At 42.0% G+C, this 23,579-nt stretch overlaps 3 protein-coding genes across 7 annotated transcripts; 2 read left to right on the top strand and 1 right to left on the bottom strand.

Moving 5' to 3' along the window:
• The first annotated feature begins 286 nt into the window (after positions 1–286).
• LOC121535360 (ADP-ribosylation factor 1) lies at positions 287–4,576 on the top strand. Its single transcript, XM_041842370.2, has 5 exons — positions 287–389; positions 984–1,163; positions 1,363–1,473; positions 1,583–1,707; positions 1,869–4,576. Exons 2-5 carry the CDS (start codon positions 1,019–1,021, stop codon positions 2,028–2,030), a joined length of 543 nt encoding a protein of 180 aa, XP_041698304.1. The 5' UTR covers positions 287–389; positions 984–1,018; the 3' UTR covers positions 2,031–4,576.
• Positions 4,577–5,859: 1,283 nt separating this feature from the next.
• Positions 5,860–10,377, bottom strand: LOC121535358 (multiple myeloma tumor-associated protein 2 homolog). Its single transcript, XM_041842363.2, has 8 exons — positions 9,984–10,377; positions 8,865–9,018; positions 8,732–8,777; positions 8,328–8,410; positions 7,745–7,817; positions 7,504–7,592; positions 7,271–7,378; positions 5,860–6,607 (listed from the first exon to the last, which is right to left on the bottom strand). Exons 1-8 carry the CDS (start codon positions 10,078–10,080, stop codon positions 6,352–6,354), a joined length of 906 nt encoding a protein of 301 aa, XP_041698297.1. The 5' UTR covers positions 10,081–10,377; the 3' UTR covers positions 5,860–6,351.
• LOC121535359 (guanylate kinase) lies at positions 9,028–22,371 on the top strand. 5 transcript variants are annotated; one of them, XM_041842368.2, is made up of 8 exons: positions 16,222–17,500; positions 18,398–18,423; positions 18,579–18,692; positions 18,793–18,834; positions 18,990–19,225; positions 19,438–19,522; positions 21,201–21,286; positions 21,462–22,371. In XM_041842368.2, the coding sequence occupies exons 3-8, from the start codon at positions 18,581–18,583 to the stop codon at positions 21,498–21,500; spliced, it is 600 nt and encodes a 199-aa protein (XP_041698302.1). In that variant the 5' UTR covers positions 16,222–17,500; positions 18,398–18,423; positions 18,579–18,580; the 3' UTR covers positions 21,501–22,371. The 5 variants fall into 5 exon arrangements, with proteins under 5 accessions (XP_041698300.1, XP_041698299.1, XP_041698303.1 ...); XM_041842366.2 differs by lacking the exons at positions 16,222–17,500; positions 18,398–18,423 and adding an exon at positions 9,028–9,698; XM_041842365.2 differs by lacking the exons at positions 16,222–17,500; positions 18,398–18,423 and adding an exon at positions 10,522–10,800.
• Positions 22,372–23,579: the final 1,208 nt, after the last annotated feature.

The raw sequence follows: 23,579 nt of genomic DNA on the forward strand, positions 1-23,579 counted from the left end.
ATCAACAGGTAAAACATTTTTCTGATTGAAGATAATGTTCAATACCAATCCATCACAACCCATAAAATGTTGTCTTTCCCTAAGTTTAGATTACCCTTTCTTGCCAAGCTTTTGGCCTGCCTCAAACTAAAATTATATAAGCAAAAGCAGTGTGTGACTTTTTTATTTTCATATTATCGAATAATTATTCTCACGCACCTGCAACACGCAAACTCATGTTTTAGCAAATGAAATGTGAAAATGAGTGCCATTCGCCTCCAGTCCATAGGGCGCGATATACCAAAGGCTCTGTTTCACGGAAGTCGTTCTGGAAGCTCTGACGTGGCCAAATAATAACCCGACATCTTGAGGAAGGAAACGCCTTAAAGAGGAAAGAATTGAAAACAACTGTAAGGAGAAAACTGTAATTTTTACTCATGGTGTTGTTTGAATATGATAATAGTCACATAAATTGTGTTTAGCTGCTTAACTGTATAACGTAAAAGGGTCTCATTTCCTGGGGTCTAGCTAGTTAAAAAGGTCTGGAAAAAAAACTTGCCAGATGGCTGGTTAGGCTAGCTTGGCGCCGCTTGCTAAACCGCTAGCCAAACAGTTAGCTAGCTAGCTATTAGAGCACTAACTTATAGTGGTCTTTCGATATAGCTAACTTAATAGCCATTTGTCTTCTTTCACTGCAAGACAGTTTTCTACACCATGGTTGTTATTGTCCTTTATCCAACTGGTTAGTTTATGAAATGATGTGTGTAACGTTAGCTAGCTAGTTAGCAGCTATATAAGAGTTGACGCTAACATGGTTAGTTAGCTAGCTTCTTATTCAACGTTATCTTGCTAGTTAATAAACAAACATAGTTGTCAGAAAGTTTCTATAGTAGGTATATTAAACAACTAATAATTCGTTATAAGATGGGTTAACCTTCTATAGTTGTCAGGGCACAATTACACACTGACGGTTATAAAACTGTGTTCGTCTTGTTCTCTTCTAGTATTCCTTCTGCCAAAGTTGAATCCATCTTTCACTATGGGGAATTTATTTGCTAGCCTCTTTAAAGCATTTGGCAAGAAAGAGATGAGGATCCTCATGGTGGGTCTCGATGCTGCTGGTAAAACAACAATCCTGTACAAACTCAAACTTGGAGAAATTGTAACTACCATTCCAACTATAGGTAAGTAGTAGCACTGGTGGCATGTAGGCCTAAATGTTGTCAGCCCAGTTTGTATGAATATCATATTTTGTGTAACGTTAAGACTTACATTAAAAATATATATAATTAGAAGCAACACAATTAATTTACTCCCGGACATGTTCACGTGTTGCCTCAAATAGATTGTGCAGGTTATTAATGTCTTCTTTCCTCAACTCAGGTTTTAATGTTGAGACAGTCGAGTACAAGAACATAAGTTTTACAGTGTGGGATGTCGGCGGTCAAGACAAAATTCGACCGTTGTGGCGTCACTATTTCCAGAACACACAGGGTAAGTTGTGTGCTGACAGCAAGTCATTTCACTCCTGTCAAAGGGGGGCCAACAGACTAGAGACGTTGAATCAAAATGTTCATGTTTTTCCTCTTGGTATGTTTTTCAGGTCTCATCTTTGTTGTGGACAGCAATGACAGAGAGCGAGTGAACGAAGCCCGCGAAGAACTGATGAGAATGTTGGCAGAGGACGAACTACGAGAGGCAGTCTTATTAGTATTCGCTAACAAACAGGTAGGCCTACATTTTCACCTCAAATGTCCATTGTGTGACAGCAAAAAGCCTTTGACTTGCTTTTTTTGTATTAATAATATAGAAAGGACAATACACCTGTTATATACTTTGGATGGTCTTCGCTGGCTTTTGTCTCATAATGGGAGAACTTCTCTTTTCAGGACCTCCCAAATGCTATGAATGCGGCCGAACTCACAGACAAGCTGGGACTGCACTCCCTCCGCCATAGAAACTGGTACATCCAAGCCACCTGTGCCACCAGCGGAGACGGTCTCTATGAAGGACTGGATTGGTTGTCTAATCAGTTAAAAAACCAGAAATAGGCCTAATCATCATAATCCACTGTCCTCCTCAACTCACATATACCTTTTTCACACTATCGTGCCGACCCAAACCGTACAGTGGCTCGGATTATTTTCTTTCACATTGTCCTTTCCAGCACGGTTCTAGCAACTGTGTGGTAGATTAGTTACCAGGCTGGCGCAGTACAGCTCGGCCCGGCTCAGTAGTGTGAAAAGGGTAACACTGTATCTTCTCTCTACCTTTGCTTTGTACTCTTCTGATGTTGCAAATTCAGCTACTTTTGTCAAAAAGTACCTACTGGAAAGCTGCACTCATTTCTCATCTCTAGTTACAACAATACACCATACGGGCCAGGGGGGATAATAACACAATCATGGAAAGCTGTCTGGGTTTCTTATTTAATGTAAATAGTCTTGTTTTGGGGGGGTTATGAGGCAGCTTATTGCAGACTTACAAAAAATCCACCTTGGTTATTTCCTCCTCTTGACCAGGCATATACGTGTCTAGTAAATAGAAAGGGGAGGCAAAAAAAGAAAAATAATTAATGGGACCCCTTGTCTCATTCCTATGTTTGACTTTTTTTTTTTACATTATAAGTCTGCTGGTAATTTGTACTTAAAATGAGTGTTTCTTGGGCGGGGGGGGGGGTAATTCTGAATTATGCATACATACAGATGTACTACTTGCAACAATGATGGTTTAATAGCTCAGAATGCTACAATACCCTGCTCCCCCAAAATACCATTTAGCAAAACACTGAAGAGAATATTATTGAGATGAAGTCTAAAACAGAGGTTAGTGGGCTTCAAAGTCGAGAACTCTTGTCAACACTTACCAGCTTTTGTTGTGTGTCAGATCATGTTGGCTTTCATTGAGAAGTGGCTGCCATGCAGAGTAACTATGTTCCTCCATGCATCTCATCATTCACCTGCTTTGTGATGGACAGAGGTGCTGTCTGTACAGCATTATGACTTATGTTTGTATGACAGTGGCTCAGGTTAATAATCATGTGTACTGCCTTTGTCGCAGTGAGCCTGAATTTAATAGCAAAAAAAGTGCATGATGTGGTCTGTATGTTGGACAAGCAACAAGTGCACGTTCAACATACACAGATTCTGCACAAATCAACAGATTTTCACAATGCCTGGAGAGGCAGAGTTCCTGCCTATCCATTTGCTATAATAATCACATGTTCTGTGCAGAATCTAATATCTCAAACACACATTGATTGTCTGCGGGACTAGCTAATTGATTGTTAATGTTTGTCTGCATAAGCATTATGTCATTACTCCTCTTGTCAGCTGCAGGTGCTCAAGGGTTGGGATACCTTGATGTCCTCAACATCAGCATCACAATGACTTAAACCACAACAACCTTGTAACTCAGGGGTCATCAACCTTTTCTTGGCCAGGGACCCCCTCCCAGGCAAACTGGTGACCCAGGGACTCCCATCATATGTTAGCCAAAACATATTTTCCTAATGTCTTATCAGGTGAATGATAATGTCAAGGAGAAGTAATCAAAACATTTAAAAATGAATAGATTTGGTAAATAGTTTTTCATTAGTTTGACCTCCCCACATTATAATTGGAAGAGGAAGTGTAAACTCTAACATAGCCTATTAGCTAGAAAGGAAACCGCAAACACTTTCTCTAAGCGCAGCTGTTTAGCTGGTTATCCATGTTTTGGCAAAAATGTATGTCCAAATCAGGAAAACTTACCAGCAGCCAGTAGCACTTGCCACGCTGGTAGCCTATTTTTCAAAGCCTATGTCCGATACTCCAGTGAGTGTAATTTGCTCGATATTAGGAGTTGAGAAATAAAGTTTACATCATTAGAAAGAAGATACTCTCCTCTTTTCTGCTGTAGGTATGTCATTCAAAATGTGTTTAGTCTGTTGTTGCTAGCGATATTCATAAAAACATTGAACCCCCATCACAGACCCCCTGCAGTACCTCCGCGGTCCCCAGGTTGTTTACCCCTGCACTCAAGGTATATGCTATATGATGCACTGGTATGACAAAAGCAGTTGTATTCTAAATTCTGATGTCCTGCATTTTCCTCCATCATCATGACCTGAAGACCTTGTTTTTGTCCCATTTTTTTGAGAATGATAAAAGTATATTAATAGTTTTGGAACGAGGCATGTATTAATGTCAGTGGCAATATGAGATCTGTATGAACTCCGTATTTTTTACTTAGTGGGCGCTAGTATTTTCTTCTCTCCTTTGTAGCTCATGTTGTCCTTGGCTAAGTTCTGAGGGGATGCTTTTGTCCTCATGTCAAAGAAACATGCTGTTCCATTACAAACCTTTGAGCTTCTTATCAAAAGGTTCTGGGTGTTATTCCACCAGAGTGCTATGGACACTTCTTAGTCTTTCTTTTAAAGCAAGGCGTTGGGAAAAAAATAAACGTATCTTGATTGATAACTGATTGCCTGAACCTTTTGTTGAAACATTGTTAATCTCTTTAGCAGAACTTTGTCAATTTGTTTTTGCTGTAAAGTTATTTCAGCTTTAATTTTTTTGTGAGAAAAGCACTAATTAAAGTGATTAGAGAATGTTTACATGTTCTGTTGTTTTTCATGTAATTCTCTTTAACTGAATTAGTTATTGGATTTGATCATGCTGACATTGCACCAACCTCTATCCTCTTTGTACTCAGAGGGCGGAAGGTACAGTGAACATTATCGGTCAACAGCAAGGAAGGCAACATATACTGAATGAATCTGCCAACTGGCACAAAGCAAATATTGTATATTTTACCACTTACATATTTACTATTAATAACTTCCAGGTTAGAAACCCACTCTGCCCCATGCGTAGGAGTTAAATCAAGCCTAGATCTCTCCCCATTATGACAGTTTGAATTCAAAATGACACCTCATCCTAATCTAAAAATGGACATTGCCTGTGCTTTGGTGTCACACAGCCTCCTCCCTTCTCTTGTCCCAAATCCTCAATCACACCTAACAACTCTCACCCCATGACCTGGGACTAAGGGAGTGGGTTGGTCCAAGGTGATTGCAGCCAACTAATCACCCAAAGCTGATGTTGAATAAGTGACAAATGGCTATAACTGGGCCGGTCTCTGTCAGTCTGTTACGTTGGGTCTGCACCAGGCGCCAGAGATGGGGGGTGGCAATAATTGGGGAGCAATCTAGGACGTTATTTCAGGTTGATTAGGCTGCCATGGTTAACGCAGCAAAGCCTATAAAACATGGCAGCAGAGTATGGTGATTGTGGAAGGAGGGGGCAGGAGTCTCACGTCCCTTACAGTGTGGCTTTGTCCCATCAGCCTGGTTTGTGTGGTGCTCTGCCATATAAAGGACCAGCCTGTTTTTTTTTTGCACTCTCCTTTGTGAATGCCTTGCTCTTTTTAGTGGACCACTAGGTGCCAGGCAGCAGAATGTCCCCTTTCAGAACTGATTCAAGGCAAATGCAATGCTAAACTCCATTATGACCACTGGAGTGCATTCCAATGGTATCTTACCACAGCCAGGGAACTGAACCTAGAACAGAAAAGGAGATCTGGCTTGATGGAGGAAAGAAAAGGAGCAAAGCTGCTGAATACTGTGAGAGGCACAGTGGGATGGAGAGAAGTGTTATAGACCACAAGCCTCAGGGAGCATCGGCGTGTGGATTTAACAGATTTTTTATTTAACCAGGCAAGTCAGTTAAGAACAAATTCTTATTTACAATGACGGCCTACACCGGGCCAATTGTGAGCCACCCTATGGGACTCCCTGGAATCTAAGCATTGTCTGTAGTGACACCTCTAGCACTGAGATGCAGTGCCTTAGACCACTGCACCACTCGAGACTGACAAACCAAAGAGGAGAAGACTCAATAACATTTAGGTGTTGGCGCACATTTATTATTAATTTTTTTACTGGTGGTATGGGCAAGTGTGACACCGGAATTAATGTCTTGGACACCAATAGTTTGTATTGACTAACTTATTTTCAGCACCAAGAACACATGCACTTAACTTGCTTTCGGTAGTCCCTGATTCAATTGCATGAAGTGTCCTTCAATTTTGGTAGCTAGACTTAGATCATAAAATACATTTGTGCTGGTTCAGAAAAATAAAATACCAATAGAAACAAATTTAACAATTCAAAATTCAACACAAATAAAAAACTGGTCAGTTCAAACAAGGCCACAAGCCTGCTGGTGGTTTAAGGAGTAGCCTACAGATTGACCTACTGTTCTCAACCACAGCCCTTGAGTCCAGTCCAGAGGTACATGAGGACAGTCCATAGACCAGTCAAGCTGCTCTGCTGTGGACTAGAGCGCTCCTCTCCCTCGGCGTGTCTCTGATTGAGTGGGGGGGGGGACATTAGTCGTCAGAGTCTGTGTCATGGCGCCGCCTGTGGCTTTGTGTCGGAGCAGCATGGGCTGCCTTGTAGCTGGCACGGTGACGGGGGACAGGGGACCCCCTGTCGGAGGAGTGTGTGTCATGCCTCTGCTGGCGTCGTTGGGAGGATGGGGGGTGGCGCTCACCCTTTGGTCCCCCCCTTGAATGGCTGTCATGGTGTCTGGCTCCAGTCTGACTGAGGCATGATGGATTATGATGATGGTGGTCCTTTCTGCGCCTGAGGAGTAAAGAAACACACACACAAACAATCAATGATTGGGACTAATAGGCGGGGGTCGAAGTAAGCTGATGTGACAGCTGGCTGAGGAAGATAAATCAGGGATACACTGAATGTTATGATACAAACCATTGCCTCATCTATAAAGGATGATAACTATCTGGGTTCCATAGGAGAATAATAAATAAGGCCCGCCCCCAAACAAGATAAGCATGACATGGCCTGGATGATGCATTCACTCAGTTCAAAATCAACCCTACACCTTGTTTTACATTTATAAGACTCTCTTCCTGTTGCTAAACATCCCAATCCTCCTTTTTTAATCAGTCCTGTATTACCACAGAATAAGGCAGCTGGACACATTAACTGACACATCCCTAGTAAGGGTACAACCTGTTCAATATTTCGACCAAGCATACAAAGTCTAATGGTTGACGGAACATTAGCAGTTTGGCAAAAACTCAGCTTTTGAGATGGAACCAAAAACCAGCTCTTCAACAGTGATTTAGCACCCTCTAGTGCTAAAGCCAATAAGCCTTGTAACGTTATTGGGACATTGGTGTTCGGTTTTCTTGTGATTTTATCAGTTTAAAAAAGGAAAGGCAAAGATAACATGACATACAAGTGACCTGCAGATCTAACGGGGACAAACAACACGTTAACCTTTTGTCATCGTCCGAATCGGAGGAAGAGTCTCTTCTCTGCCTTTTCTTCTTCTTTTTCTTCTCTTTTTTGCTCTTCTTTTCCTTCTTCTTTTTGCTGCTCTCATGTCTATGACGAGAAAGTATAACGGACAAGTCTTTTGAGTATATATATATATATTTTTGCCAGTAATCGGAAGAAATTTACCTCAGAGAATCGTTTGTCAACACAATATGTGATGAATAACACATTACCTTTGATCCACATCCTGTTTCTCTGTGTTCTCAGATGTTTTTCTGGCAGAGGCTTCCTGGTTTCCAGACTTCCCTTCTGTTTTATGGTGCTGTGAAAACAATGCTCTCCATTATGACCATAATCATGTAACATCTAACATGACTATTACAGAATCAATTCCCAAGTGGTATCAATCATGTTTTAAAAATATGTAGCTAATACAAATGGATTAACACCCAGAGAGCATGAAAATAAACTTACTGTAAAGACTGACAAGCCGATTTTGGCAGCTTCCTTCTCCTGTTGGGAGAACACCATTTTCCGTGACGTTGCACTGGTAACAGAAAACATACTCATAGTTACTCAACTACTACACTCCGATCCATTATGGGAAGCACTGTTTTTTCCACTTGAATTTCAAGGGGATACTCTGCCATGGACTCATCTACGCTGCTACAAAAGTCTAAACAAGAGTGAAGAGAGACCTGAGAGAATGCTTAGAAGGCATGGGAAAAAATCTCTAAACTGAGGTTTCCAGAGGGCGGCAGGTAGCCTAATGGTTAGAAAGTTGGGCCAGTAATCAAAAGATTGTGGGTTCGAATCCACAAGCAAACTAGGTGAAAAATATGCCGATGTACCCTTGAGCAAGGCACTCAACCCTAATTGCTCCTGTAAGTTTCTCTGGATGAGTGTCTACTAAATGACAAAAAATTAAAATGAGGATACACAAACAACTCAAAAACCTTTCATCCCTTCTTGATGAGAAGTCTCCTACAGTATCAACCCAGCTTTAAAACAGAATTTGAGCAACAACCACTTTTGCAAACAGTTCAGAGTCAGTTACCCGGAGCTTCCAAGGCCAGAGACTCGGTCCACATCTCTGTCCTCAGCTTCCGTATCCTCCCTCCTGCACACATCTGCAAGGTCCTGTTGGGCACATTGGAATCAGCATTACAAAAGCAATCCTGTATTCATCCTTAAGATGTATGATCAAATATAATTAGAAATGGCTTCTCCTTGCTTTTTGGGGATCTAGGCTAGTTACGGTAAATCACTTTGTAACAACTGCTAAAAAAATCTAAATAAATGATATTGAAACTAAATTAAATGTTATCTTCCCTGGTCTAATGCAGTTGCGATACTATAAAATTAAGACATGATTATAATCCAAACAATACTAAGACTTGTGTAAACAAAAAGCACATAATATAAATGTGTCTCAAAAACACTATGAAGGCAAAAAAGCACCTCTTTGGTCAGGCCAGTTGGTTGTCTCTTTATATTCTTGTGGCCTCTGAAAATAAAGAATAAGACATTTTAGTTTGACATTTTACACTAATATTTCTGTAAGGTAGTTGTTCCTGTGTGATGTTCCACTTACAGGGCAGCCAGGAGTGCCTCTTGCTCTGCTGCCTTCACAGCAGCAAGCTCCTCTTCTCTTGACATAGGTTTAACACCGCCTTTTTTGTCTTTGGCATACCAAGTCAGATCTTTGCCTTTCTGCCATCGCCCCACTGGTGCCATAAGAGAGTTCCCTGGGGATGAAACAATAGCAGGGATGTAAATATACTCCAAATGCATGCATGCCCAAATCAGAGACATGGCTAAGTAATAAAGTTACATAAAGAAGTGATTGCCATAACTATTCTTCTCCAGGTTGATATCTAAAATCAAAGAGTTTGCAACGATGCAAACGTTGCAGTGTTGAATACACCCCTCTCCTGCTGGCTGCACAGTGTAAAATCATTGATAGTTATCGTTCGTGACCAGTGTATTAATTTGGATAAAATGTTGATAAAATCTCAAATTGTACAATATTTTAAATTAGTCAATTCAACTATAATGGCTCCTTCATGTATATCACATAGCAAGCCAAGTAAGTCACATTGCTCCTGTAAATCGCTCTGGTTAAGAGCGTCTGCTAAATGACTAAAATGTAAATGTAAATGTAAGCCATATCTGTACGCAGACTAGCTACGTAGCATAATTGCATTCCCTGACCAGCTGCAATCGAGTGTGCGTGGCCGCTCTCCTTGGTTAGCATAGTCAATTGTGTGCACTTGGTTTTATCTTAATCTCAAATTCACCATTCCAACATAGCTAGCTAGGTAAAAAAAAAAAACATTCAAGGTACAAAGTACATTCAAGGCAGAAAATCTGAGTTGTTGACAAGCAATGCAACGTTAATGAGGGACTGACTACACTAAGGGAAAAGGTAAGAACGTGGCACTCGTGAAGAAATGTTTCCCGGCTAACAACGTATTGCGATCTTACGGTAACGTTAGCTAGCTTCATTGTCGATTCTTATAACTTGCTAAGTAGCTACCTACTGTATCTAGTTTCATCTAGAAAGTAGCTAGCTAATTACTTACTAGAAAAACGTTGGACCGAATTATCAGTTGGCTAGTCGCCCTGCTATGTATTCGCAAAGAAGCGAATCGTTAGCTACTACAGTAGACAGACAAAGGTCATGGATGGATGCCCATTTTACTCCACTTACCGAGGTAGTTTTCCCTGTGTTTATCGCCTTTCACGTCATCCCAGTTGAATTGGTCTTGCCCTCCCCTTACACCCCCAGATCTCGAGGCACCAAACATTATTTTAGCGTTGGATAAAGACGATGAAAGCGTTGTTTACACGTTAGGCCCTCTCGACTAATGATGTCCATCCGGGGAGTTTCCTTCTGGTTTTTCTCTCCCACGTCCGTTTACGAAGAGATAGCTAGCACTTAGATGATATAACAAGCGATGGTTCGAAGCATGGAGAGTAACCTTTTCCGTGTTTTGAATAAACGAAGTTAGCTTGATTAAAACGTTGAAAAACTCAGAACGAAAACCACACCGTTGCTAACCGTTCTGTCTCGCGCGTTTGTGCGCTGATCATCTGCAAGCAAATAGCTCTTTAGTTGGGGGCGTTCATTACGCACAGTTCGTAATGCTGAATCTACAACCACTGTAAAATACTCATGAAGCAATTCGACTGTAATTATATTATATATTTGCTTTTTGCATTGGTTTGGTTGTAGATTTTCAAACGGTCTGTGTATCGCGCGCGGAAATACCACCGCCTTTTCACTTTGAATGTACTCCACTGAGGTATACACACTGTTATATGAACGATGTACTCTCGTTTATTTGGATCGTGATGATGACGTCGAAACAAATCTATGTAATGGCTCTCACGCGGAATGTAGACAGAAAAGGGAGAAGACCACTAAGGTATACTAAGTACGGAAAAGACGCCTTGGAGACATTATTGAGATCTTCAACCGCAGTCATTGTAGATGTATACGAGGTATTTATCCAGGCTCTTCTCAGGTAGGATGATCATATATTATTTTGACCGCTAGTCTATTAAATATTTCTCAATAGCCCTGCTGTTTTTATTTATCATCACCTGAAGCGAACCAGTCTGTCACACAGGTCATAAGCATTGGTCAATCCGTGTTCAAGGCATTATTCTGTACCCAGGAAATATCACTTATTTACTGTAAAATGTGGATACCAAAAGGCTTTAAATATAAGGTCAGGTGTCCTTCACCTTAAAAACACAAAAATATGGATCTTGAGAGGAAATGTTATGAATTTTTAACACTTTTTTCTTCTTCAGTGGATGTAGGCGTTTTGCCATGACCCCGGGTGTTATTCATCAAATTCCACGAGAAAAATAAGCCATAAAATATTCAATCTTTCTTAATTATTTTATAATAATAATCATAATAATAATATTATTATTATTAATTCTTTTATAGTCCTAGTTAAATTGTCTTTCATCAATAGCGTTTTTTTCATAATTGTTGTATTTATTATAATTGTATTTAAGATTTTCTGATATCACTTTCCACCCTGTTAATTTGTTGTAATTCTCTATTTAAGAAAACAACCCCTTCCTACAATGACACCACATTCAGGAACTGTCATAACTTCTTTGGTGGGAAAACAATGGTGCAAAGCTAAATAAATATAAACACTGTTTTATCTATTTTTCCCTGTTTCATGTTAGTCTGTATGTCCCAGTCATACATTTCCACACTGTTAGGCTAAATTATAGAGAAAATAAACCAATGATGTTTGATAGAGAAGTTAAAATCCTTTAAAAATGTTCACCATTATGCTAGCTCAATCTTGCTCACTCACAGAGCTATGGCTAATTTAGGCTCCAAATTTCCACCCTGTTAGGATTATGCACCTAACAGGTTGGAAAATACACCCCAACATTTTTTAAAGTGCCTGAGCTTGACCAACATGTTATTCTGTAAGTCAAACATGTCCTTTTTCTGATAGAATAAAACAACAAAAAATATATTCTTTTCCCCAAAAATGATGAGCTCCAATAGGCACCGCATAGCAGTGGCGGCTCCTGAAAAAATTCTCAGGGGGGGCAATTTTTCTGATGATTTAGGTGACCTACACACATTTAAAAAAAGATATGTCCAGCAACAACATGAAGACAGGGGCAGCATATAAGTCAATACCAGAAGCATTTATTGACTGATCTCAAAAGTGTTGGCTTACCAGGGTTGGTGGAGCCCTCAGTTTCATCTTTGCCTCGCAAAGCTAACTCAAACACTCCGCAAAACTTGTCCACCAGTATCTGTCTTTTTATCTCACGTTGTACATCTCTTAAAGCCTGTCTATCACCCCCAGCATAAACTGCCTTCTTCCTATCAAGTAGTGATTTTAGATGTTTTGATACCCAAGGCTTGTTGTTAGGGAAGATTTTACAGGTCTTAGTAGGCACAACTGACTCAACACAGAAGTTTACATAGTCTGAAATAACCTCTGAGTTCATCCAGATCAGAGCTGCTGTCCTCAAATATCTCCCACATTGTACAGTCAAAACACCCCAAGTGATACTGTTGTCATTCCAGATCTGGACAGTTTTAACTGTGGGTTTCTCCCTCTCCAGGAGGCGACAGTAAATTGGCCTGAGGTAGACCACATTGTGGTCTGATGTCCCCAGAGGAGGTCTGGTGGTGGCAGAGAACGCCTTTGGTATTGTCCCATAGCACAAATCAAGAGTCCTATTTTTCCTAGTGTGACATTTCACATACTGATGGTATGTGCGCAAGACTTTGTGCAAGGTACAGTTGTTAAAATCCCCTAAAATAAATTTGGGTGCGCGGGGGGAGATGGATTCCAGTTTCTGTGACAGATTATAAATAATCTCTGATGCCTTTGTTATATTAGCTTTTGGTTGAATGTACACAACGGTAACAAACAATTGGGGGAACTCACGGGGCAGATAGTAAGGTCGCAGTGACACAGAAAGCAGTTCAATGTCGGGGGTACAGAGTCGCTCTCTTACCAGGATCGATTTACACCACTGGTCGCTGACAAGCAGGCAGACGCCCCGCCGTGAAGTTTCCCTGTGACTGTCAGATCGCGGTCCGCTCTGACCAGGGTGAAGCCGGCCGGCTCCACTTCTCTGTCCGGGACTCTGTCATCCAGCCAAGTCTCAGTAAATGCCAGCAAACAGGCCTCCCGATATTCGTGTTGGAAGCGCAGATTCGCTGACAACTCATCCGCTTTCCCCCTCAGTGACTGGGCATTAATCAGCAAGGTGGTGGGTAAGGGAAGTTTGTTCTTAATTTTTTTAAAGTCGTTGTCTGATTCCCCCCGCGTTTTCCACGTTTGCATTTGGGTTTGTAATCCACTCGCAGACAATCAGGTATTAGATGGGCCATTGTGATATCCATCGCGTTCGTATTTGAGTTGCATTGTAGTAAAAACTCCCTGCTGTATTGGATTCCGCTGCCAGCAGCGTTTTCATTATTTAGTCCGTTCGTAGCGGGTATGTACACGATCAACAAGATCAGTCCAACACCGTGACCCCACCACTGGAAATCCATGGTTGGCAGAATGTTTGTAAACTAAGTGTACAAATTAAAAACATAAAATAACGCCACTAAGTGTACAAATTAAAAACATAAGATTAAAAACATAAGATAACGCCACACCAAACGTCACACACACTGCAGGTCGCAACAGAGACGCTGCTACCCGCTCTTTTCTTAGTTACGTTCATGGTTATGTTACGTATGACGAAAGCGCGTAAGTGCAAGCCCTCAGACACCCATAGAGATTGTATTGAAAGCTCTGAAATTTGAAAAAAATAGATTTTACATGGGAGTCTATGACAGACTTCTGGGCGATTTTCAACCTGACTGAAATCGCCCCCAAAAGAGGGGGGCATTTGAAGCACGACTTTAGCCTGATTGGACATTTAGTGGCAGTGTGGCACTGTGGCAGATCAGACGTCTAGATTACAACACTGATAACTACTGTTGCCGTGATATAATTGATTAGAAAAAAAATCCCTTCCTTTTCCCGTTTGGCAGTGCGTCGCCCATATCGCCCTATTGAACACACCGCCCCTGCCGCATAGTAGGAATGACCCAGCTGTCTAATTCTCTGTCCATTTATGTTGAAGTTGAAATGTCTTGTTTACATAATCATCATCATCTATCCCCTCCCACACAGCTAACCTGCTAGATTTAGGCTATAACATAAGTGGTACATTGCTCTATTATGGCTTGAAATCTTATCAACTTGGATGTTTCTAGAAAGCTATGAGTTTATTATAGGGGACAATATGGGGAGAAAAGGAAAACTGATTTTTAGTACAGATTGGACCTGTTTTGGCAGCTTTTGTCTACTTACTGTTGAATGGGGGACATTTTTTTGGCCTCATTTTAACCGCATAGAATAGGGATGGAAGACCTTTTTAGGTAAGAACCTTCTCATGCAATATGGTTTAGAATCGGGGATAGGCAACTTTGATGGGGGTGGGGGCCACCAAAAATCTGAACTCATCATGGGGGGCCGTAGTGGCTTGATTGTATGTGTACCCACATCCATACCCACACATGCATTCAGAGGTGTCCCTAGCATTTTTGGGGCCGTAAACTGTCCGCAAGGCTAATTTACCAATCTAAAAATGTTAGTTTTTGACATGGGCTAATTGAGTGACTGTCAGTGAACGATATATCAAAAGAAAAACTGCTGAAATACCACATTTCGAAATTGTACCTTGTGTATTCTACTTTTCTAACTCTCAACATAAATTTTTTGCTTTTTGTCTTTGCAAATTGATCTGCGGGCCTACAAAAGGGGGCCCGTGGGCCGCCAATTGCCCATCCCTGGTTTAGATTAAAGTTAAACATATCCTCCCTTAGGTTCCACGTGTGTAGGCTATACATACACTATATATACAAAAGTATGTGGACACCCCTTTACATTTGTGGATTTGGCTATTTCAGCCACACCTGTTGCTGATTGGTGTATAAAATCGAGCACAAAGCCATGCAATCTCCATAGACAAACATTGGCAGTAGAATTGCCTTACTGAAGAGCTCAGTGACTTTCAATGTGGCACTGTCATAGGATGCCACCTTTCCAACAAGTCAGTTTGTAAAATGTATGCCCTGCTAGAGCTGCCCCCGTCAACTGTAAGTGCTGTTATTGTGAAGTGGAAACGTCTAGGAGCAACAATTGCTTAGCTGCGAAGTGGTAGGCCACACAAGCTCACAGAACGGGACCGCCGAGTGCTGTAGCGCGTAAAAATCGTCTGTCCTCGGTTGCAACACTGACTACTGAGTTCCAAACTGCCTCTGGAAGCAACGTCAGCACAAAAACCTTTCGTCGGGAGCTTCATGAAATGGGTTTCCATGGCTAAGCAGCCACACAGAAGCCTAAGATCACTGTGCGCAATGCCAAGCGTCGGCTGTAGTGGTGTAAAGCTCACCGCCATTGGACTCTGGAGCAGTGAAAACGCGTTCTCTGGAGTGATGAATCAAGCTTCACCGTCTGGCAGTCTGGGAAGAATCTGGGTTTGGCGGATGCCAGGAGAACGCTACCTGCCCGAATGCATAGTGCCAACTCAGCATACAATGACATTCTAGACAATTCTGTGCTTCCAACTTTGTGGCAACAGTTTGGGGAAGTCCCTTTACTGTTTTAGCATGACAATGCCCCCGTGCACAAAGCAAGGTCCATACAGAAATGGTTTGTCGAGATTGGTGTGGAAGAACTTGACTGGCCTACACAGAGCCCTGACCTCAACCCCATCGAACACCTTTTGGGATGAATTGGAACGCCGACTACGAGCCAGGCCTAATCGCCCAACATCAGTGCCCAACCTCACTAATGCTCTTGTGGTTGAATAGAAGCAAGTCCACGCAGCAATGTTCCAACATCTAGTGGATAGCCTTCCCAGAAGAGTGGAGGCCGTTATAGCAGCAAAGGGGGGACCAACTCAATAATGCCATGATTTTGAAATGAGATGTTTGACAAGCAGATGTCCACATACTTTTGGTCATGTAGTGTATCTTACCTGACTTAGCACTTTGTTATCGCAGGCTGCAGCGGATTAGAAAACCCACTAATCAGTAGCAGCCTAATGAAATTAGGAGCCAACTGAATTCACATGATGAAAGGTTGGTCACTGTCTGGCAAAGATCGATCACATGCTGTGGAACAGTGGAAAGCATATATAAGGGTTAACCTAAAGTAAACCTAATGCCAAATCTGTAATGGCATGCAGAGCAACGTTTCCTGTAACCAATTCAATTAGCTTTATACCGTGCCTGCAGTCGGCTCACATGCTCCTCGTTTTCTGTAACACATAGGCTGTTTACACAGGCAGCCCAATTCTGATATTTCTTTCACTCATTTGTCTTTTGACCAATCAGATCTGAAAAATATCTGATGTGAAAAGATCTGATGTGATTGGGCAAAATACCAATTAGTGGAAACAATATCAGAATTGGGCTGCCTGTGTAGACGTAGCCTATAGCCAATTTTTCTGTCATGTTTGAAAAGTGGTGCCTTTATATGTTAGGGACATCTTATAGGCTTGGCCTGTGTATGGTGTCATTGTAGACCCCATTTTTTTTGAATATTTGCTGTACAGGCTAACTTGTCACCTTCTCTTGAATTATAAAATTTCTGGCTGGTATTCTGACTGCAAGGAAGAGAAAGTTAGATCTAAACATAGCTAGATGCGGTTACTTATTAGGCAATGGAAATTTGACTGGATATAGCCTAAACCACTCTTATAGTCTATTTTCTGTTCACATGTTTTTGTGACAACAGTCTGACCCTCTGCATCCCAGCGTCAACTCCATGACTGATTCTGACATGGAAAGGAGCTGTGAATTGGTTTGTGGTTTAAACATTCAAGAGGCGGTGGAGAATGAATGCCTCTGTCACCAGCAGCTGTCAGGAAAAACCTCAGTGCATGTAGCAAATCTTTTTTGCAGGGGATGAGCTCAGGTCTGATTAGCCTATTACACGAGATAATAAAAAAATGAATGGAAATTAGCTCATATGGAATCATAGGCTACATGGCTACTATAACAAACTCCTTTTTCTGCAGACAACTCTAGTTCCTTTAAATTAGCATCTATAGATTTATACGGAGGAGGCAGCACTTAAGTAAAGTATGTCACATCATCCGCATGGAGTGTCTTATTTTTGGACATCTACCCAAACCCACTGATACATGACTTTTCAGTAAGTAGCTTAAAACAGTATAGCCTAGCAATGTATAAATGACATGGTCGTTGAAGGTGCAATGCTATTTTGTGGAATGAAGAGGCATTTGTCATTTATGAAAAAGGCTTTTTAGGTCTAGATGTGTTTGCAGTGTTTAATAATAATGAAGTAGACTGTTGTACGATAGATCATTTCTCACCTGACTGTATTTTGTGTTTTGCATGATTAGTTTATCATTTCCATAGCCTAGAGACAACTGAAAGAAGCAGGCATTATCTAGGCTATGTCACGAGCTGCTGGACAGGGTTTAGGCTACCGTGTAACTTACTGAGAGGTGATTGGAGGGAGCAGCGATTTAGTTCCCTATGTTTGTACAGTGCTCAGTCTGCTCCCACACACACCACATAGACTGACACACCCGGCTCCAGTATATAATAGTGCTGCTCATTCACTTGCCAATCCAGTCCGCTCACATCCTGCTGCTCTCCCTCACTCACACATCTACTGAAAGTGACTGAAGGTAAGGAGGAAGAGGGACTTTAGCCTATATATATGATCTAGCCTATATGGCTAACAACTAAAGATAATTATGTAATAGGATAGGTTTATAGGCTAGGGCAGAAGAAATATGACTGTAAAGCTGTTTTATTGACTTGTTTTAACTAATTTCAAAATAGTCTTATCATTACTATTATCACTGTCATTATCTCTATAGTTGACCTGGCTGTGTTGACTCGGCTGATGGTTTGTAGTACACAAGCTAAATTTAAAATAAAATAAATCCACGGTATGTGGCTGTTCCTCTTTCAGATTGTACTAGTTTCAGTTTAGGTCTAGACCTATTAGTATAACATTTGCTGAGCATGTCTGAATTGGACAACACAGTACAAAAATAGCCTAGGCTACATCATAAGAAACAAGTAAACATTTAGCCTAGGATCATACTGATTTAGTCTTTTTAAATGTATTTGCTGGTAAGAAGTAATTGCAGACAGTGTACTGAAAGCACTTATGCCTTGCAATCAGAAGCAGCAGGGTAATTTTAGGCTCTCCAATTAGTAGATTGTTCCATGGTGGTGCCGTGGTAACGGCCTAATGGGACTTAATAACCACTCTAGCTGTGTTGGTCCTACTAGTCTTGTTGGAACATGTTCTGATTGCATAGGACGTTTACTACAGAATCACCTTCTGAATTTCTTTTTTCAAAAGGCAATTAATCTGTTTGTTCCATGTTTTGTGGAATACTTGGTTCGTCATATCCATTTCATATTCATCCCTTAGACCTATTGTGTATTCTTTAGACCAGGTATATTACACCTAGCCTTGTACTACAGGTGAACCATTTATGTAAGCTCACAAGATCAGTGTGGTAGTATCAGCCTATACTACACTAACTGTCAGATCTATTTCAATATAGGCTACTTGAGATTGTACCAGTTTCATGTGAGTAAAATAAAGGCCTAGCTGTTTCTCCTCATGACACCAGTTGCAACCATTTGTATAAAATGATCTTTCCATCTGGTTAACCACCACACCCTGTGCAGTGAGGAATTCCAGACTGTGTGTGTGTTTTCTTCTTCTCTCCTCCTCTCCCCCAGCTATGGCAGGACCTAGGCCAGTGGTGCTGAGTGGCCCGTCGGGGGCTGGGAAGAGCACGCTGCTCAAAAAGCTGCTCAAGGAGTACGAGGGCATCTTTGGCTTCAGCGTCTCACGTAAGTGTCCTCTGCTCCAGTCCCATGTTAACTGTGTATAATGTCAGGGAGGTGTCAGTTACAGAAATAAGATATCCAATTGTGTGCTCTCATCCCTCAGATACAACAAGGAGCCCTCGTCCTGGTGAAGAGAATGGTAAAGGTAGGTAGGGTTTTTAAACTCCCAAGATAGACAATCTTGCTACAAATCCTCCTGCTACATCTCTTTAATTAGCTTTAACCACCTATGCTGTCCCCTGTGTCCTATTGTTTTCAACAACCAACCTTTTAACATGAAACTGTTTTGTTGTGTTTCAGATTATCATTATGTTACAAGGGAGTATATGCAGGCCAGCATCGACAAAGGGGAGTTCATTGAGAGCGCAGTGTTTTCAGGAAACATGTACGGGACGAGCAAGGCCTCCGTGCAGGCCGTCAAGGACAAGAACCTGATCTGCGTCCTGGACATCGACATGCAGGGCGTGAGGGCGGTCAAGACGACAGACCTCAACCCCATCTACGTCTTCATCCAACCTCCGTCCATGAACATCCTGGTGAGAGACAGGCAGCATTATAAAACTGTTTACCAGGGCCACTTTTGTCACGTTTTACTTTGAAAGACTTGATATACCATATTGAATGTTATTGTTTATAAACGTGTAATATGGTTATAAACCTATATTAACTCTTCTATCAGTCTGGGATTGTGATCCAAAGCTAAACACCCATGACTTCATTAATCTTCTTCTGTCATTTGTAATTTTAGGAGAAACGTTTAAGAGACAGAAAGACTGAGTCAGAGGAGAGCCTCCAGAAACGTTTGCATGCTGCTCAGGTGGACATGGTGATAAGTGAGTCTGATTCTGGAGAGACTTTGGGCTAAAACAGAGTTGTATGTTTATACACTGCTCAAAAAAATTAAGGGAACACTAAAATAACACATCCTAGATCTGAATGAATGAAATAATCTTATTAAATACTTTTTTCTTTACATAGTTGAATGTGCTGACAACAAAATCACACAAAAATTATCAATGGAAATCAAATTTATCAACCCATGGAGGTCTGGATTTGGAGTCACCCTCAAAATTAAAGTGGAAAACCACACTACAGGCTGAACCAACTTTGATGTAATGTCCTTAAAACAAGTCTAAATGAGGCTCAGTAGTGTGTGTGGCCTCCACGTGCCTGTATGACCTCCCTACAACGCCTGGGCATGCTCCTGATGAGGTGACGGATGGTCTCCTGAGGGATCTCCTCCCAGACCTGGACTAAAGCATCCGCCAACTCCTGGACAGTCTGTGGTGCAACGTGGCATTGGTGGATGGAGCGAGACATGATGTCCCAGATGTGCTCAATTGGATTCAGGTCTGGGGAACGGGCGGGCCAGTCCATAGCATCAATGCCTTCCTCTTGCAGGAACTGCTGACACACTCCAGCCACATGAGGTCTAGCATTGTCTTGCATTAGGAGGAACCCAGGGCCAACCGCACCAGCATATGGTCTCACAAGGGGTCTGAGGATCTCATCTCGGTACCTAATGGCAGTCAGGCTACCTCTGGCGAGCACATGGAGGGCTGTGCGGCCCCCCAAAGAAATGCCACCCCACACCATGACTGACCCACCGCCAAACCGGTCATGCTGGAGGATGTTGCAGGCAGCAGAACGTTCTCCACGGCGTCTCCAGACTCTGTCACGCCTGTCACGTGCTCAGTGTGAACCTGCTTTCATCTGTGAAGAGCACAGGGTGCCAGTGGCGAATTTGCCAATCTTGGCGTTCTCTGGCAAATGCCAAACGTCTTGCACGGTGTTGGGCTGTAAGCACAACCCCCACCTGTGGACGTCAGGCCCTCATACCACCCTCATGGAGTCTGTTTCTGACCGTTTGAGCAGACACATGCACATTTGTGGCCTGCTGGAGGTCATTTTGCAGGGCTCTGGCAGTGCTCCTCCTGCTCCTCCTTGCACAAAGGCGGAGGTAGCAGTCCTGCTGCTGGGTTGTTGCCCTCCTACGGCCTCCTCCACGTCTCCTGATGTACTGGCCTGTCTCCTGGTAGCGTCTCCATGCTCATGACACTACGCTGACAGACACAGCAAACCTTCTTGTTACAGCTCGCATTGATGTGCCATCCTGGATGAGCTGCACTACCTGAGCCACTTGTGTGGGTTAGACTCCGTCTCATGCTACCACTAGAGTGAAAGCACCGCCAGCATTCAAAAGTGACCAAAACATCAGCCAGGAAGCATAGGAACTGAGAAGTGGCCTGTGGTCACCACCTGCAAAACCAGTCCTTTATTGGGGGTGTCTTGCTAATTGCCTATAATTTCCACCTGTTGTCTATTCCATTTGCACAACAGCATGTGAAATTTATTGTCAATCAGTGTTGCTTCCTAAGTGGACAGTTTGATTTCACAGAAGTGTGATTGACTTGGAGTTACATTGTGTTGTTTAAGTGTTCCCTTTATTTTTTTGAGCAGTGTAAATGAAATGTTGAAAAGTTGTCTAAAACTGTTTCCCCTATCTTTCAGGCAAGGATCCTGGAATATTTGACGTTGTCATTGTCAATGATAGTCTTGACGATGCCTATGGGAAGTTGAAAGACGCTCTTATTGAGGTCAGTTGGTATCGACATAGAGCTGGGTATGATGGACTGGACCATATGCACCATTTAGCTTGGTGAAAACCAATGAGTCATATTATGTGTATTGCTAAATCCTTAATAGATCTTTGTCAGTGTTGAATTTCAGAATCTCCAAAATGTCATCCTCAAACCTTCTTTCTTTCTTAAGGAAATCAAAAAAGTCCAGAAAACCAACTTGTCTTCTTAGGCGACGAGAAGCCTGACATCCATCCCAGCCATCCTGGCCACTCCTTACAAAATGGCAGCCCCTCTATTCCAATCCTGGACATTCCGTCAGATACTGGTGTGGGAAGGAACTCCAGACAACTTCTCTCGACCCTAACCACATATGGTAGCCTCTTGAGTGTGCAGGAAGATCTAGCTTATGTTTTTACATATTTGGAAGATATAGATAGGTATTAAGATGATAAAATACTGTAAATAGAGGTAGAAGTGGACTATTTTGCGGTATTTACTCATTTGGCACAAAGTTTTTTTTTTTTTTTTTCACAAGAAAAATACTACATTAATGGTTAACCTGTGACTGAGATGGTCCCTAATATTTTTTTCTTGTTTTATTTTATTATGAAGGCGGGGGTTACTGCATACAGGAGTTTCTGCCGCCATGTTTTTTCTTCTGTCCATTTACCAGTATTATAGCCTCAAAGCATTAACTGTATTCACTCTGCTCTTCAACAACAGAAGGCCATAATAACAAGACTCATTCCCACTAATGGCAGTGTTGTAGTACTCGAGACCACATATTGAGTGTCTCGGTCTTGTCTCAGTGTCGGATACATTTGTACTCGGTCTTAACTCAGTCTCAGACAGTGAGGACTCGTAATTTCTTCGAGACCAGCGGAGTAAAAAACTCATTATCAGCTTCCATTCAATCAGCCCATAAAACCGCCTCGCCAGGCCAAATATATACACTCCTTTCTTGAAACATGAATATCTTAACAGCCTTTATATCTGTTATCGACATGTTTGCTCAGTGGCGAACCTATAGCCTTCAGTGTGTGACAGGTCCGTGATTCTGAAAGGACAGCAACCATAATACCAGCGCACTCATGTAGGAGAGTGCACTTTTTGTAAAACACAATATGTAGCAAGCTAAAAAAAACACGGCGCCTAACGTTAGCTAGACAGCTACACTAGCTAGCTAGGAGGATGTCATGCCATTGGAGGAGTGGGTGAGTGACTGACTTTTCCCCCGCATCGTTTTTCGGTGGCTATACACAGCTAGAGATGCAGGTGTCATTTGGTTAGCTACCAAGAACTTGAACGACTGTTATACAGTTAGCATATCTCTTTCGTTCGCAAATTCACTCTGGCTATCTACTCCGATTTCAGAGCACTCTGGTCTGAGTGTGCCAGAGCGCAGAACAACAGCTGAATTTACGAACGTGCAACACTTGCTGAATATGACCGGTGTCAGTAAACATAGGCAAAAAAAAAGTAACAGTTAGTCAAGAACGCTCTAGATAACATGTAAACAGCCTAACCAGCTCTGCTATGACGAGTAAAATGGTCAGAGTGAGGTGTTCTCTTTTGTGTCTGGAAGTAGCTAGCTAGCCAACTTTAGCCAGGTAGCTTGGGTGCTTGGTTGGGACAAGCATGCATTGGCAGGCAAGCTGGAGAAGGACAAGGGGCTACAATACCCCATAGTTTATCAGTGCAATTTTGACAGCCAACTAGCTGAAAAAGTTTGAGAGGGTTTATCTAATGTTCCTTTGTTAGATTTTAGCTCATCTTGCTCTGGCTAGCATTAGTTGTTGATCTTGTTGTTGATGAGCATAACTGAGGGAGAGAGACCCTACCTTTTCATGGTTGTTTGAGCAATAGGACTGTAAAGTTCCCAAATGTAAGAGGACTCCCGTGGTGTTTGTATATTTGCAGAAATCCATTCAGGTGCATTTTGTGGCTTTTGGCGAATGCGTTCTAATGACCTAAAGTTGCGTTGTTGCAACTGCCTGTAAACACACAGTCCAGTTCAAAGTGAATGATGGCAGGCCCCTGTGGCAAATTTATTGTTTGTATAAAGGCTTACTGTAGCTCTGATTGGCTATAGCGCACCGGTCTGTGTAGACTCCGGTCCTGACCAAGACAGATGTTTGTATTAGGTTTTATTTACTGCAGTGTCTGTTAATTGTCCAAACACAGGCCGCTTTCCCACTCTATTTTGCTATAGAGTTTTCACAAATGCCTTAGTATACGTAATTCCCAAACATTCTAAGAATTAATGAAAACGTGAAAATGACCATATCGATGTGGCCGCATGTCAGAT

This window comes from Coregonus clupeaformis, chromosome 21 (genome assembly GCF_020615455.1).
Source record: "Coregonus clupeaformis isolate EN_2021a chromosome 21, ASM2061545v1, whole genome shotgun sequence".
In the NCBI taxonomy this organism is placed as follows: domain Eukaryota; kingdom Metazoa; phylum Chordata; class Actinopteri; order Salmoniformes; family Salmonidae; genus Coregonus; species Coregonus clupeaformis.